At 37.3% G+C, this 16,849-nt stretch overlaps 1 protein-coding gene across 1 annotated transcript in view; it reads right to left on the bottom strand.

The window, feature by feature from the left end:
- SRBD1 (S1 RNA binding domain 1) overlaps positions 1-16,849 on the bottom strand; it is a 68,781-nt gene that overhangs the window by 28,954 nt on the left and 22,978 nt on the right. The window contains exons 11-13 of the mRNA XM_010151755.1: positions 14,637-14,794; positions 13,344-13,434; positions 12,181-12,288 (exon numbers count right to left, since the gene is read on the bottom strand). Of these exons, the coding sequence (XP_010150057.1) occupies positions 12,181-12,288; positions 13,344-13,434; positions 14,637-14,794 (357 nt within the window). The remainder of the gene's footprint in view (positions 1-12,180; positions 12,289-13,343; positions 13,435-14,636; positions 14,795-16,849) is intronic.

The raw sequence follows: 16,849 nt of genomic DNA, 5'->3' as shown, positions 1-16,849 counted from the left end.
CAAGAGACTCACCCATGGAAGATGCATGTCTGAACTGTTTCACTGAAACATTTATGTCAAATTTTAATGTCCTAATGTATTTTGTCCAAATGTTAGTTCTAGTTCAACCCAATAGAAGAACTGAACAGGCAGCAGGCATGTTACCTTAGCTGTCAAAGATGTTTAACAAAACATAAAAGTTAATTAGGTTTGAGAGAGGTTTTACATGAAAATATTGAATATTAGCAGTAACTATAACATATAGATGGACATTTTCCCCCACACTGCCAGGTTTTTTTACTTGGAAAGCTCCACAGGCAACTGAGCTGGTAGAATAATATTTGCTGTTACATAAAATAATCTGATACAATTAGAACCTGTGATATTACTTGTCATTGCAAACAGGATTAAACTGAAAACTTGATTTCTAGGTGACCAACAAATTTGCTTTCAGAACCACTGGGTGTTTGAAGGAAAGGAAAATAACCAGCGTACAGATCTGCGTGATGGACATTTCACGTACAGATGTAAATGAAGCAGACTCCAAATCAACCCAGATCTCCCAAAACTAGAAAGGAACAGGAAAACCAGCACCACTCACTCCTCCCTGTGCCTGCTGTTCATGGTTCTTGCTGCTAGGAGGGCCTGGTACTGAAGAAGGTGTTTCCCATCGCTTGTGCTTTTTAAGGTCTCCTTTCAAACACAGTATCTTCTGCCTCATATCACCCACCACGACCAATGGATCATTTCTCCTTCCCCCCCACTTACACATTGTTGACAAATACGTTGGGATCCAGTTATAGAAAGGAATTATCCTCAATAGACACCTTTGGTTATAACCATCTGACACTGCAGTCGTCTAAGTGTAATCCCTTTTCAAGCTGAAATAAGCGACTCAGAGGCCCTTTGAGAAACACAGCACATCTATATTCTCTGCCTCTCACTCTCTGAAAACATCAGAGGTATACTGAAGCATCCTCTGTTGCTGTGTCTTCTTTCAAATGTCATTCATGAAGTGTTTAAGACTGCCATACGTTTTCTTGATAAGAAAAGTGAAATTACTCCAGGCAAGCATAGCCTCCCATTTCTGTATCACACAAAAATTACTCCAACTGTAAGTGCAACACTTGGTAGTACTCACTCCTGTGCTGCCAACAGCGCCCGAGAGCCCATAGCCTGAAACCGGGAGCAGACACGACTATTTCATCTAACTGCAGAGGCAAAGAACCCTTGCTTTACTGACCGTCATGTTGTACTTTTTTTTCAGTCCTGGAAGATTCTCAGGCTATTAGACACCTAGAAGTCATTAATGTTTACTTTTCAAGCCTCCCTAAAACCCAAGCCATGTTGTCTTATATTTTTTAAATCAAGGTTTGTAACAGTTGCTCTCCTGGTACTGGGGGAATTTGTTAGCAGCTGTACGAGTGGCAATCTCCTGAGGTTTACTTCTCAAAACTAACCTGAACGTATTTTCAAAGACACACTTCTATCCACCTTTGGATCTGCCCACAAACTCATTTTTACCAGATCTCAACGTTATTGATACTTCAAAGAATAAAGAAACTTTTCCCCACTAATGACAGCATTTTGTGAGTCTAGTCACTCCTTTGTTTTCTTAACCATTTCTAGTTATTATTTAAAAATACATGCAACTCACACATACACTCTAACAGAGATCTAGGATGAAGAATTTCATCCCAAAGGTAACTCTCTGCCAGTTAAAAGCCACTAAAATTGACATATCTAAAGTAGAGTGCTAGACAGCCAGATATAATCTGGCTAACCTAAGCCTCTGCTATCAGCATCAAAAATAATAGCACAGTTTAAATTCAAATAAATAAATCTGTATATCACATCTCACAACAATAAATGAAGCCCAGTAAGAGCTGAAATGCAGAACACCAAGTGTGGTTTAACAAATGAGTAGGTATGAAGTTTGGCAGAATCTCAACCTAAGTAAAAACATACTACTGGCAACCTCACAAATGGAAAAATGCTTACTTCTCCATTAGACATTCTACAGAATGCCTACTTGAAGACAAAACATTATCCAAATATACAACCAGGTCAGACCATGCAATAACACTCAGTACCTCACAAATCAGAGGATACATCTCGTATTTGTATCATTTTAATCTGGATGCTCTCAGTATTAATCACTCTGTATTTGGATGCTTCCATTTAAATTAAACTCCTGACAGGATTCAACAGGCAATTCATGCTGGAGCTTTTCCATACAGGAAGGAGCCTAAGTGAATTTCCCAGTCTTCAGTAGTGAAAGTTTATCATCACAGCTATTTCATTACAAAGTCACTTACAACACACAAACACATGTTTCTGGTGTCTCTTACCTATGAAGACAAGACTAATATGCCAAATACCACAAACCACAATTTAGGATGGCAATATTGACAAATCATAAATTAACATTTTAATGGTTCAAATCTATATTCACTTCTCAATATGAAAAATACTGTTGGTACGGCAATAGCATGTCTCCCTGCTAGCATGGTATTATTTCATCCTGGGCAATGGGTAAAGACCATCAGTGTAAAATACACAAACACGGGTAATGAGCCACACTGCAAGCTTCCGTAATTGAAGTTCTGCAAATACAAATGAGAAGTAGAATTTCCTATGCGCAATTTCACCCATTTTTAAATGGGTTATAGTTCTTTCTACTTGTTGTTATTCTTGGGTCCAAACCCAGTGGTCTTCAACCTGCAGTACACAAGCGTCTTCCAAGGGGTTCACAAAGGACACTGAAGAAACCCCCACTGTCAGTAGGCTAAGAGTCTCGAGTGAATTCTACACTGCCACCAGTGAATTTTCAACAGCATGCAAGTCAAATACACCACCGATCCAGTTTGGCTTTGTCACTATCTAACCTCTCTCAGCTTCTGTTTTAACATCCAAAACCAATTGCGTTCATTTCCGCTAAAAGAGAAATGGAGGTCAAACATTCCGTTACTTTAAAGGAAAAAGCCTCCTAAAGCTACAAAGACAATGGAACCATACATGCTAATTTTGGAAGCTCTTAAAACCAGTGCTGCAGCAGCTTGCCTGAAAGGCTAAGCTTCTCTGGTTTGTTTGAAATGGGTATCAATACCATGTTTGGAACATTTAAGGCCCACATCATTAAACCTTCACAATCCTAGCTGCATAAGGAGTACAATTCCTTTTCTTTGCATGATGTCTCACAGTAACCAAGAGACATTACTAACCTTCTCAGCCTTATGATGAATAGACAGCATTTTAAAACGTGCTCTGGAGCTCCATGGAACAAGCGTACTTTAGCCCACTCCAGCCAAAAAAGAGAATAAATGTAGTACTGGGAAACAACTCATATGCTGCTGTTGACAGACTGTCTCCAACGCTCACTGTGAGAACCGGTAATGTGTCATCAGCACACATTTTTCAGCTGAAGTCCAAACCTCAGTTTTAGCCTTGGACTGCATGCCATCCATTCAGGCTCACAAATTATTAGGGGAAGGAGCACAAGGAACTGTTCGCTTGACAAACTCCTGCATTCAAAAGACGAAAAACACAGCTCAAATGAGCTCAAAGTTGTGCAAAGTTGCCACATACTGTACTTCAGTGCCTGTGTCTAGAGGAAGTACCTTTTAAGTACCCGTCTCCTTATTCACTGACTGCACCCTTGTTCTTTCCACACTGCTTCCTCCACCAGCTATCCAGTTCCTCACACATTCCTTGAGGCATCCCTAGACCTTGGCCACCACTCAGGCACCTCTTCACAAGAGGCTTCTCGCCTTTCCCTGCCAAGAAGTACAAGATGGCACACACTATGAAGAGACCAGCATGCAACCTTTCAGGCATAGACAACTTGAAAATTTCATGTTTTGGTATCTCTACTATTTTGGATCCCCCAAATATCATGTGAGTGAGTCAACAGCCATTGCGAGGAAGGGTGGTTTGGCAACCCTTCAGAGAAAGAAGAATGTCAGACTGTATAAGAACACCGATTCTGGGATAAGTGGGCATATAATATCACCTTACACTTTGTTCTGCTAAATAAGATCTTCATGGACATCTTTTTTTGAAATTAAACTGTTAAGAGCCTTGTGTTGTTCACCAATTGGCATAGAAACGCTTGAAAAGTTGTAAACACATTAAATAATCACCTAAATAATTTCCCTCTGAAATAAAAAGCCTATTTTTAGCCTGTTAGGTACCCTACCTCCTCAAAAATCAAACATCCAAATGAACTAGTTCTGTTTGACCATACCCATCTAGGAAAGTTACTATCTAGACATACACTTTTCTTTAAGTTTATTAAATCTATCTTCACTTCTGAGCTTTGGAAGTAGCCTTGAACTTCAGGCCAGAGTAATTTTCATTGCCATTGTATAAAGCTCTTAAAGGAGATTGCATTGGAAACACTGACCAGCACAGAATGTTAAGTGATCAAAACAGTGTTTCAAAGACTTCTACCACTGAGTCAAACACACCCCAAAATCCCCTGCTCACAATAGTTTTAGTAGTTCTGTACTAGCCATTAAAAAAATTACCAAATGTGTAGCAGTGAAAATAGGATTTCATATTTTCAGAATGAAATTCCCAGTCTTGCTCTGTGCATATACCTCACTCAACATAGATTCCATACTGTACCCCAGGGACCTGACAGGCACACCGTGCAGAAAGGGTAGCACTTGTTCATTCCATTTCCTTTGTTTGGCACCTCTCAATAACCTTTTACTTGTACCAACTTTTTCTTGTTTTGTGTTTGTAAGTTATTTTCAATATTTGTCCTTAACCTGACTTGTGCTGTAACACAATAGCAGATATCTTCTAGCTGATTATCTTAAAAAGATGTTTTATTTACCCGAAAATAACAAAGATCTACAAGGAAACAGCCTGTGTACAAATTAAAATTGGAAAAGGAGAAGTAAATTTGTAATCTTAAATACGACTTCTCTGTTAAAAAGAAAAGGTTGGAGAAATTATTGTGATAAATTTCTCACATTTATTATCCAATTTGCAAAAACATATCTGAAATCAGTACATTTCTAACTGTAGAGTATGCAAAGTTGCCCTTGAACATATCGTCACATGCTTAGTCTTTCATCCTAAGATCTCCCCTACCGTCACGTAAGTTTTGTTTGTTTGTTCAGTATCCTTTAAAGGTCTGATCAGATTTACACATTAAGAATACATAATTAAAAAGCACCGCTTAATATTACTATTATTGTGACTTTCTCCTGGAAAGAGAAAACAGAGAAGGGAAGTCACATGAAAACTTAGCTCTCACCACAAGACTGTTCTTCCATACACTGCCCTGGACTCAGGTCAAACAACATGTCCTAATATTCTGGAACAATGGACTTTTTCCTTAAGATTTAGATTGCTTTCACTAATTACATTTACTTCCTGACCCCCTGCCTTCACATTGCTGAAGTCCAGACTCCACATCTTACTCTTTTTCTGAACTTTAAGGAATTCATAGACTCTAACTACATTGACATACTCCCAATTAGTCCTTGTTCTATTCTTGACAACTGTTTTTCTGAAACTGAATTCAAAGATGGTATGCCATTATCGTGTCAAGGGTACAGCTTATAAAGTTTTAAAAAGTTTCTAATTCATGCTATACAAAAGCCAGAAGTTATATTCTCCTATTTCACATGTCACACTGTATCCTCACTGCTTACCCATTTCTCTTCCTCAGAAAAACACTGTAGAGATGTTACTGCTGTTTACAGTAAGCTGTTGAAATAAGCAACAGAGCTGGGGCAGAGGGGAATCCTTGCTTTGACTACTTCAAAACCCAAGACTTCTGAATTTTCCTTCTGAACATAGTATGGATTCAACTCAACATAGATAGCAGTCGGTGGATGCAACAGGAGAAAACATCAGATGCTACTTTAAACACAGACACTTACTACAGTCCCTGTTGTGCTAAGTAACAGACTAATTACCAACTAAAGTTATGAATAATCAAGAGTAGCAGGAAGAAGTGTCTATGCAGAGTGAGGTTCCAATTTACTGTCTCCTGTAAAAATGAATACACACAAAATGAAGAATCATTTGAAGTGTGCATGATCATGAGTTCATCCTACTCAGCTGCGATAAATAAGCACAAAAGTAACTTTTCAGTAAGGGACAGAAGATGATTTTGCTGGAAATCGCACTACATGATTTCAAATATTTTCATTGACTATGTCCTCTTCATGCACATTTTAAACTTGTTTGTTCGTCAAGTTATTTCTTCATTGTTTAGGGCTTCTCATGACTCCAGTAGAGCTTGAAAGAGATGAAAGCAGAACAAAGGTTTTTCAGTGCACATTTCAGACATGTGCATTGTTTCCAATGAATATGTACTCCTTTTGCCAAAACCTCCCAACTCTGTACCTTCTCTATCAGACATCAAATTACTTAAGGTGTGCGTGCATAAGTGTGTTGCCAATAGAGTTATACAGCTTAACAGACAAAAACAACAACTTAAAGAAAATATAATCAAAAAGAAATAGGAATAAGTTTCCCACATCCCTACCTCGCTTTGTACTCTGACTTGAAACAACTGCATTAATGCAGCAAGCAATAGCTTGTAAAAGGATGCAAACCAGCTGAAACATTTGACAGTGTTAAATACCAGAGGATTCATATCAACCACTTTATTTGAAAAGGTGCTTTGATGTTGGCTATCTTTCATGTACCTCTTTCATGGCACATTAATAAGGAAAACTGAGATGGGGTAAATTAAGTCCCAAGGTCATATCTAGAGTTACAGCACTGTGGGTACCTGATGAAATACGGATTAATGCTGCATGAGCACTGAATAAATAAAACCACTTCTGTTAACCACTCAAACAAGTTTTACAAGTAGTTCTGAACTTTATTCGGCAACTAGACTTCAGACATCTTAATCCCCCCACACAGCTTTGAAACCTAATTATCATAATGTGAACCCAAATGTTAGGTCCCTTTCAAACTGCGAATGCTATGAAGCAGAAAAGTAATGGGAATTAAGCTAGTGTAACATTAGAAATGTAGAGGCATGGAACTTGAAAGTGCCATTTGTTAAAGCTGAGAGAGCATAATGTAGATATTCAACAACATAAAACACACATTTAAATTGAAAAGGATATTTAAAGCATGTGCAGGCACCTATAAAATACAAGCGGACCTAAACTGCTGTAGAACAAACATTTCCAAATCAATTTCTTGCCACCAAGGTCCAACTTCAAAAGGTATTAAAACAGTCCTATTCTACCTTGGCAGAACATTTCTAAGTATTCTAAAACAGACAACTTAAACATTAAAGAAAACTCAATGAGAACTTTACAAGACATTACAGACTTCCCCTCTTTGTCACAGTACAAAAGTGTTTGAACTTAAACACCAATAAATTATTAATTACAATGCTTATAAAGCCTCAAGAGCAAGGAAAGATTTTGCTGAAAGTGGCAGAAAAGGATTTTGTATCAAGTTTAAGACCAAATATAACAGAAATTAAACACCAAGCCACCTAAAAAACAACAACAAAAAATACACTTGCCTGGCTGCATTCTTTACTGCTAGTTGAAAACTATTAATAGTTCATGATACCTACCAAACTTTTTTACCTGTGAGCTAAAATACTTCATTCTGAGAGTGCATTAACATAACAAACACATAAGAAAAGTCAGACCTCTAAGAATATTTGTACTGACAATGAAAAGTTGTCATTTCTCCAAATATGATGATTGAGCTGTTTGTGTTACGTTACTCTAGCACAGCTCACCTGTGACTCAGGCAGCTTTAATTTCCAAGATGCCTACAACTGACAGCAAGCAAAATACAACCCCAGTTGCAGTGACTGAAACATGGAATGAGATGTCTGATTTTTTTTTTCCCTCCCCCTTCATGATTTTCATTTAATCCACAAAGGCCAAGGAAATCCTAAAAAGTTCATCATCTGCCATGTTCATGTTGAACACACTGTTGTTTCATTTACATTTCTTGTCCTGTTAAAACAAATACACTTGTCTAAAACAGAACATCTGTTTTGTTTATAATACAATGTATCTTTGGCAAGAACTCACAATAGAACTAACATAAATAATCAAGAATATTTATTGAACCTTGTTACAAAAACTGATTTGTAACAAAAAACCTAAAGACTAGATATGACTGTCTCTGGGCTCTAGTCCAGTCCTAATCTAAGTCAATAAACATAGCTCTAAAGGGGAAGCTACATGAAAAAAAGAAAAGGTCCTGCAGTTATTTAGGTTGGATGAAGGTATCTGAAAGCATGTTGGTTACAAATACAGTGAAAAATATTTGCTTTAAATCAAAAACTGTCAAACTGAGTCCAGAGAGGTTTTAAGGCCACATGAAAAATCATGACAAGTCAGTGAAGACTGTGGTAGGAAATGAGGAATACGGCATCTTTGAAAATTTCAGTAAAACTATATGTAGTTCATATTTGCCACTGCTGAGGATTTCTTATTTTAATTGCTTGCTTATTATATATTTATTAGCACTAAAAAAGGCAAAGCAGTCATCAAAATACTAATTTGAGAGAAACTGAAATTAAGAAAATTTTGGAAGTGTTTTTTGATACTGATACAACTGAAATGTTTTGAAGTGAATCAGTTAATTTGACTCTTACCACACAACTAGAAAAGGTGAAATGGCATTGTCATTCGAGTCTATAGTTAAGTGCTTCTGGAGTCAGATGCCTAAAGCAAGGAATAACTTCCTGCACAGTTCTGAAATTGTTGTACAGGACTTCAGTAGTAGAGAGACTATTTTGGCATATTTCCAGCACGTACCACACATACATGCAATCTGTTAAGTGTTCAGGTGGTCATCCTTAAAATTCATTGGACTGCAGACATGTCCAGATTATTTCTGTATGCATCATCTGCACACACCACCTTCCCAAAATTACTGTTACCATCTCATTTTCTTGGAAATTCATGATGCCAGTTCCATATTATGAACTGAACATAAAAGTATGAACAAGGTTTTTCTTAATAATAATTTCTGATCCTACTGTCTAGTTTTAACACAAAAAAGTCAAGTAGTATCCTTCTGCAAGCTTTATTTGCCAAGGAAGCCAAAGTCTGTAGTACCTCTCTATCAGCCACCCTTCTGAATGACAGCTTAAGAAGTTTGGGTTTAAACCACTAAAAAATGAACTCAGCCTCATCTGCCAGGCCACTTCACATTTGGACTCCTTTAAGGAAAAAGATTATAAACACAACTACAATTGGCATTTCTGAAACTTGCATACAGCAATGTACCAAGTTCTGTTTTGCTGGGCAAGGATTTCCACTTACATGCAGCTCACTCCATCACTGCAAAAAGCTGAATGCTTGGAAAACAATCAACAGTTACAGTTTAAGTACTGAAGAGTTTTTGTTCGGGTTTTTTTTTTTAATAGTTCAAACACTAAGTCGATTTGTAAATCGAATTTTTAGTTACAACTGCAATCTGCTGAAGCAAATCATCATTAAAAATCAACTGTTCTGACATTACTTGAATCGTTTCTTATAGATTTTAATTGAAAAAGAATTTAAAGATCACTTGATCCAAAAGCATACCATGGGTTTCCACAGAACTGATTTGAGATGTGTTCAGCCTACATATAAACAAAGCCCTCATGAGAAAACATCATCATCAAGGAAAGACTTGGTACATGGAAATAGAAAAGTTACTTGTGATCTGACAACACACACTCTGGGAAACTTAATGGTTTTTTTTTTAAAAAAAGAGAACAAGCAGAGCACATTCTTCCAAGTCATCTTTCATAGTGTCCCTCAATAGGTACAGCAGTCCTCACTACGTGTGCCTACTGTCACCTACTGCTACAATGACAGATCAGTACTATTTGTTCTTCATTTAGCAAGTACCACATTTTTGAAACAAGACTGACAAATTCCAAGCATTTCACTTGATTATCAGAAGTGGGGGTGGATGTCTGGACTCATCATTCCTTTCTGTTAACAAGAAATACCTAGGAAATTAGAGAGTGTTTTCTGAAGCTAGAAAGCAAACAGAGTAGCTACCCTGCAGGACTCCACAACATGGCTGGGAAACCCCAGCACTGGATAATGCTAGGAGATGCACACAGAACCAGTTTAATAGAAAAGGCAACTTGGGAACCTCGATAATGGGTACAAATTAAAAACAGGGAGGTTTAGATTAGATATCCAGAAGAAGTTCTTCCCGGAGAGGTTGGTGAGGCACTGGCACAGGTTGCCCAGAGAAGCTGTGGATGCCCCATCCCTGGAAGTGTTCAAGGCCAGGCTGGATGAGGCTTTGAGCAACCTGGCCTAGTGGAAGGTGTCCCTGCCCATGGCAGGGGGGTTGGAACTAGATGGTCTTTAAGGTCTGTTTCAACCCAAACCAGTCTGTGATTCTATCTTCAAGATACTCACTCAGTCAATAGTGTCAGAATGAAGAGACACACAAGGCCTGCAAGCCCAGCTTGTACGTAAACCCACATACATAAACGCACACCCAAATGGCAGCCTACAAAGCATCAAATATGTCACTGCCAAAAAAATTGCATTCTTCTGATCTTTATTTTAATATGCAGTTGCTCAGTGCTCTGGATACTAATTCTGAAGCAGGGACTCTCTCTTTATATGTCAGCACAACACCAGAAAACCATTGACAATATAAAAGTATACTGAAGACAAAAATGGTTGCTATTATGCTATTCTTCACTTCCATGAATTAATCTTGCAGGTTAAATAACTGCTTTTTTTTTTTCCCCCTAAAAATATCACAAGGAGTTCTGGAAAAAGTGAAAGGTGAGGAGATTGTCACCACTAGAAAAAGCAACCAACTTGGTAACCTGACTTCTGCCTTATGGCATTTATACTAATTCCTCTTTCACAATAGGTTTTATGTGTTCCAAGATCCTGGTAGTTCTACTGTCTTTCCCCCACCCCAAGTCAACACCGATTAATTATTTTGCAAATTCAATAATCTGAAACTATAAACAAGGAAATATCAAAGCAAAAGAGGAGAACCGAGGAAAACCATCTGCCACAGTATTATATAGTTATTTTCTGTAAACTAGTTATTTACATTTTGTAGCATATGATCAATAAATACAATCCATATCACCCTTTCAGACAAAGTGCTCAGGTCAATGTAATTTTTTTTTAAACTGTATGAAGTGAGGAACGGTGAAATTAAACATTTGCCAAAAACCATGCAGTATAAAGCATTTTCCATTCACTATAGTCATTAAAATACACTTTTTCAAGCTGGATTCAGGAAACAAGACATTTAATTTTTCAGAAGCTTCCTCCCTCCCAAACAATTAACATCAGAAAAATCCTATTATGACTCCTGAAATAAAAAGGAGATGCAAGTATCATCTCTCGTACAAATTTACTTAGACACAAAGAGCAAATACCATTAAATGACAGCATAAATTAGTAGAATAATATATTGGTTGAACATTTCTGTAAAATAACTTCCTTGTCTATGGAGAAAAGGCTCCATCAAATATATATAGTAGTTTGAGCAAAGAAAGGCCATCACTTTTTGAAAAATTTAGATAACATCTCAGTATGTTAAGGCAGTAAAAAGTAAATACTGCTGTATTTACTTTTTTTAATCCATGGTAAATGACAAAAAAAGCTTTAAAAAACAAAAGGTGTGAATTAAAAAAAGTTCTGCATGGGAGAAATACATGCAGTATAGTACAGTTCCATCCAAACCAACAGCAGAATACTTTGGTTTGAATTCAAACCAATGGATAAAATTTGAAGTTCAAAAGAAGATAAATACCTTAGCTACTTCCTGCTGCATAGTAACAAAGTATCTGTCACCAGACCATTCAATACCACAGGTTTAACAAGCATTCTATACCACTGTCAGACAACATGAGTTCTGATTTGCATTTAAACCTCATTTATCAATAAACAAACACACAATGCCAAACACAGGTCCTCAGCTGTCTGAGCTGCTATTCTTGCATACCTCGTTACACTCATAATAGCAACGGAGTGAAACTCAGGAAGGAAAGATAAAATGCTTCAGCGAGCCTCTGACTCAGAAGTACTTTCATGCTCCAAAGACCTACAACCATTTTCCTTTGGCTGGAAGGATGAGTCAAGCTTGACTCAATAGAAATACATGGCGGTAAAAAGAAATATTCAAGAAACTAAATTTGAAACTACCTGTTAAGTAAAAATAAGCTAAACAGATGAGTGCAAGCAAGCAAAGAGATCTTACCAGTAAACAACATCCAGTGGTGCAAAATATTTCTTCATAATTAAGTCAGCAAAGTAAGCTTCTGTTTCTCTGCAGGCAGTGCCATTGCCAATCACAACAGTGCTACAGCTTTACACGGGGTAAAAAGATGAACAATTTACTCTTAATTCTTCTTTTAGACTTTTTCATACATAGCATTCAGTGCACGACAATGACCAATACATCTTATTTGATATCTCACAAGACCTAGATTTAATGAGAACATATTCCTAGTAATAATACATTATGTTTAACAGGTTTTCAATGTGACAGTCCAAAATACAAATCAAAGTTTCCACTCATTTGTAATGGAATTCTGCAGATGTTACCACTGTTCAAAGACCAAAAATGGTATTTTATATTCATAAAATATATGTAATGTTATTTACAGTCCTCAAACCATTTCACCTCATATTTCCCATATCTGTTCTGAGACATGAAAGAGGGCAGAAGCCCAAACAATCACAGTCTTAATTCCTTAATGAGAACATCATTTGCAGCAGCTTGCAAGGTCATTGCCTCTGACAGCCCCCACCACAGCCAGTCAGCCATCAAATCGAAAGTCCATCTAATGCTTAAGGACAAACTGGACAGTATGCTGCAGCAGTTCAGCAGCTGACACATTGGACCACGTGTCCATCCACAGTGTATGTCAAAACAGTTGGATACAATAACCCTTTAATCATACTGCCCCTATTTGCACATCTGTCTGGAGATCTATCTGGCAGGATTTTCTTTGCTTAATAAAACACTTCCAAAAGCCTAATGTGGCTTTCAGAACAGGGAAAGATTGATGAGTAGTTTGGGGGTTGTGGGGTGGTAGAAAGAGTGAGGTTACTTACTCCTCAGCTGAATATGAAATTTCTATTCCTAAAAATAAATGGATTGACAGAGCTTTATGGGTATACATTCATAGCATGCAGCCTTAGTCACAGCCATAGCTTGATTTCCTATGCTTCTAACATATACATGGTATTAAAGCATGAACATAGACTAAAAGATAAATAAGCTCCAGACTACTTCAAAATAGAATTCTACTAACATCAATAGAATTCCCATTCTACACAACAGCAAGTGTATATATAGTGAAGATTTTCGTTATATTTGCTAAGAACGAGTAATAAATGGAAGTTTCTTTAGCATACTTATACTGCAGCAGAAGCCTCTTGATCTTCTCAGCTTCACGAAATCCTTGACCAGAATGCAAGTAAGTGACATCAGTATGGAGTATCTGACCTAGAACAATGAAAGGCAAAGCCGTTTGATAAAAACCACAAAGATCCAAAAGCTATATCCTGCAGAACTATGAAAGTTCATTTGACGGTTCACAAAGAAAGCTTCTTAGGAAGCCATCTTTCCCTTTTATTTTTGGTATCTAATTAGAAGAAACATATGGGAGGCAGAAGACCAAAAAAATGCTTTGGCTGCTAAAGCAAAATGACTTGATGTGTTTTCTAGTTCCCTGGGGACACATCTGCATAACAAATAATGAGCATCTTGTCATATTAGGCAAATAAAGTGTATTATATTATCAAAGAAAAAAAAACCAAAACCAGAAATTAACTGCAAAATACTTATTGCTCTAGTCCAGTACATTTTACAGATCCAGTAAAGAGATGAAAATTAGGAATGCAGTCTCAGGATTTAGAGTCCAGGAGGTCTATAACTCCAACACCAGCTCTTGCCATCATCCCATTTATGACATTTGGAAATAACTCTGTACTAACTGGCACTGATAGCTTATGGTACAATGCAAGCTAATAACCATTTACTTGATCTTTATTGACATTTTAACACAATGCCAAGAACACATCCTCCCTTATACTGACCCTGGGTGAATATAGTCTCAGACAAAGAGCAGCAACAAAATAAAAGGAACACAAACCACTTTCTCATGCACCTGAAGAGGTACATATCCCAGCTCAGACTACAATGAACTGTAAAGGCTTTGCTCTATATCCATCTAAAAACTGAACTAAAGAGTTCTGAAAATACCATGTTTCTGACTTCTCACATTAATGCATATACTACCAAAAAAAAAGGGCTGATAAAGTGTCCAGATGTCCAAGACATTACCCATGAAAGAAGCCAAGTTATAGAAAGTATTTAAATTCAAATTCTTTGTTAAACAATAAAAATACCAGGTGTTCTCTTTGCTATCTACTAAGAAGAACAATTATTTGAACCTGTATTCAAAAAAGCAGAAGGGATTTTAATTCTATTTTAGAGAGAAGTAATAGCACCAAAGGAGACACTGGAATCCAGGTGCCAGAAACTTATCCCTAAGTCTGAAAAAATGCATTAGCATGGCTGGATGCATGGAAAACACTAAAAGCTTAAAAGAATCAACTTGATAAAAAAAGGTTTTGAAACTATTCTCTCCTCTAAATGAATATATTTTATCAGAGCTTTCAAAAATATCTGAAAGTGAAACTTACTGGTTGGTGAGATAATTGCCAACTTGCAGCCATGTTTGTAGCCAGGATCTACTCCCATCAAAGTGCGGCCTCTGACAGGGCTGGTCAGAAGCAACTGACGGAGATTTCTCCCAAACATCATCACAGACTCTTTCTCTGCATCAGATGTCAACTTTGATCTTAGAAGGATGAAAGGAAAAAAAATATTTTCCCCTCGGTTATCACTTCTGAATTATTCCAAAGTTGTAAAGGCTTTTTCCAATCACGTGTTCACAGTATTTGATTAAATATTACACTTCCTCTAAGTTTTACACACTTTTAAAAAAAGGATGTTACATGATCATCTGACTGGTTCTAAGAAAGTATATCAACAAAGACTATTACTGAAACACCTATAAGAAGGTACACATAGTAACTAACATTAAGACAACTCAATTTTGAGCAAAGCACGGCTCCCAGACAAAGCTGATACCTAACTGAAAAGGGAAATGGGTTTTAAGAAGGCATGAATTGAAATCACCCTAACTTGCCAGCTCTGGAGAAAAAAAAACACTACCCCGCATAAAAAGGATCATTATTCAGGCTGAGAAAAAAGGCAGAGAAACTGGAAGGGCCTGGCTAGTTAATTGCTAATACACAATAACTCAAGGCATGAAATTTCTTCTACAAATTGCATATTTAAACAGTCATCACAGAAGTGTGTAGGCTCGAGGTCTTTACAGGAAGGTATTCTGCTTCCTCAGAACCAAACCAGAAAGCTGATGAGCTCATGACCTTTCTTTTCCATGTTCCACAGGAAAAAGTCCAGGGGCATGGGCTGGAGGTGATGGTTGAATTCCACCTCACGCAATCACCAGGACAATCTGATGCCACTTGTGAGACTAGAGAAATCAAAGCAAATACATAAACCTCACAACCATATGGATCTTCTACATACACACACAAAGGAGATTCAACCAGCAACACGTGCTTAGAAATTAAGTTTAGAAGTAGCTTGCAAGAAGGAAAGGTTGAATGCTCGTGGACTAGAGGCTTCATACAGAAACAGGCCAAGTTCCAGCTTTCCATCTATCCCAGAGATATGGGGTCTTTCTTGTCTACAAGACCAAGTCCTCTCTCATTGCAAATTCCCATCCATCCACCTGTGGGGACTTGAGCAGGAATCAAAATTTCCCCTAAACACATGCTATTAGTTACGTGCACCTTATGGAAATGATGTTTAAAATTGGCATGGATATACAGAAACTTTTATAGTAGCAGGAAATGTTACTGAAAGTGCCAGGTGCGTAGGGGGAATATAACGTATGTCCTTTCTATTACATAATATCCTGTATTTTTAAATTTCAAATATAGACCTTTCTTTTCTCTCTAACTGCCTCTCACTCAACACTTATATCAATGACATGATCTACTGTCCCACGTACTAGCCCTTAATTTCATGTTTGGGATTGCCATTTGATCCTTGAACAAGCATCAGACCACCTCAAACAATCTAGTATTTTTTTTTCAGTGCACCACCAGCTTCATCCAAATGGCAAGATGCCCAGCTTCATGTTTTTCCAATCTGTGACATTTCTCATTAACATGGTAGAGATATAAGGCAGAGGCGGATAGCAGTCCTCCTCCCTAAACACAAAGGAATGGTTATTTTGTAAAAAAAACACCACAAAACCCTTCAGTTGCTGCTTCATGAAAAGTATCAACCAAGTCAGAATTTCAAGTCTCTCCCTTGAACTCTGCAAAGTACTCAAGACTCTGTATCACTAACAGGTGCATTGCAGTAAAAGCAAAGAACCCAATCATGACCTACTACCTTCAATATTTAATATTATGAATCAGTTTTTAAATTGATATTTAAAACTCCCCACTTTCCTATACAGTCTGAGAGGCAATCCTTTCTGTGGAAAAATATCTGCAAACTAGCTTCAGGTGTGAAACAAGATACACAAAAATGTTTGTGTCCCTGAAGACAGAGGAGAGAAAGCATGGAAAATTAGGAAAGGATTATGCATTAAGAAACGTCCATGCCACATAACTTGCATCAAATCCTGATGGAACCATTCCATGCAGTACTGCAACAAAATAAAATGTATTTCCAAGAGCCAAAAGCAACATTGGACATTAATATACCAGATACAAGAAATTATGGTATCTGACAGAGTGGAGGAAAGGAAATTAAACAATAAATAAGGTAAATGTCTTCTTGGCAACTTCCATTCTTCTCATCACTCGAA

This window comes from Eurypyga helias, unplaced genomic scaffold (assembly GCF_000690775.1).
Source record: "Eurypyga helias isolate BGI_N326 unplaced genomic scaffold, ASM69077v1 scaffold6765, whole genome shotgun sequence".
NCBI lineage: Eukaryota > Metazoa > Chordata > Aves > Eurypygiformes > Eurypygidae > Eurypyga > Eurypyga helias.
Note: the sequence above shows the minus strand (reverse complement) of the source record. Positions and strands in the feature narration are given on the sequence as shown.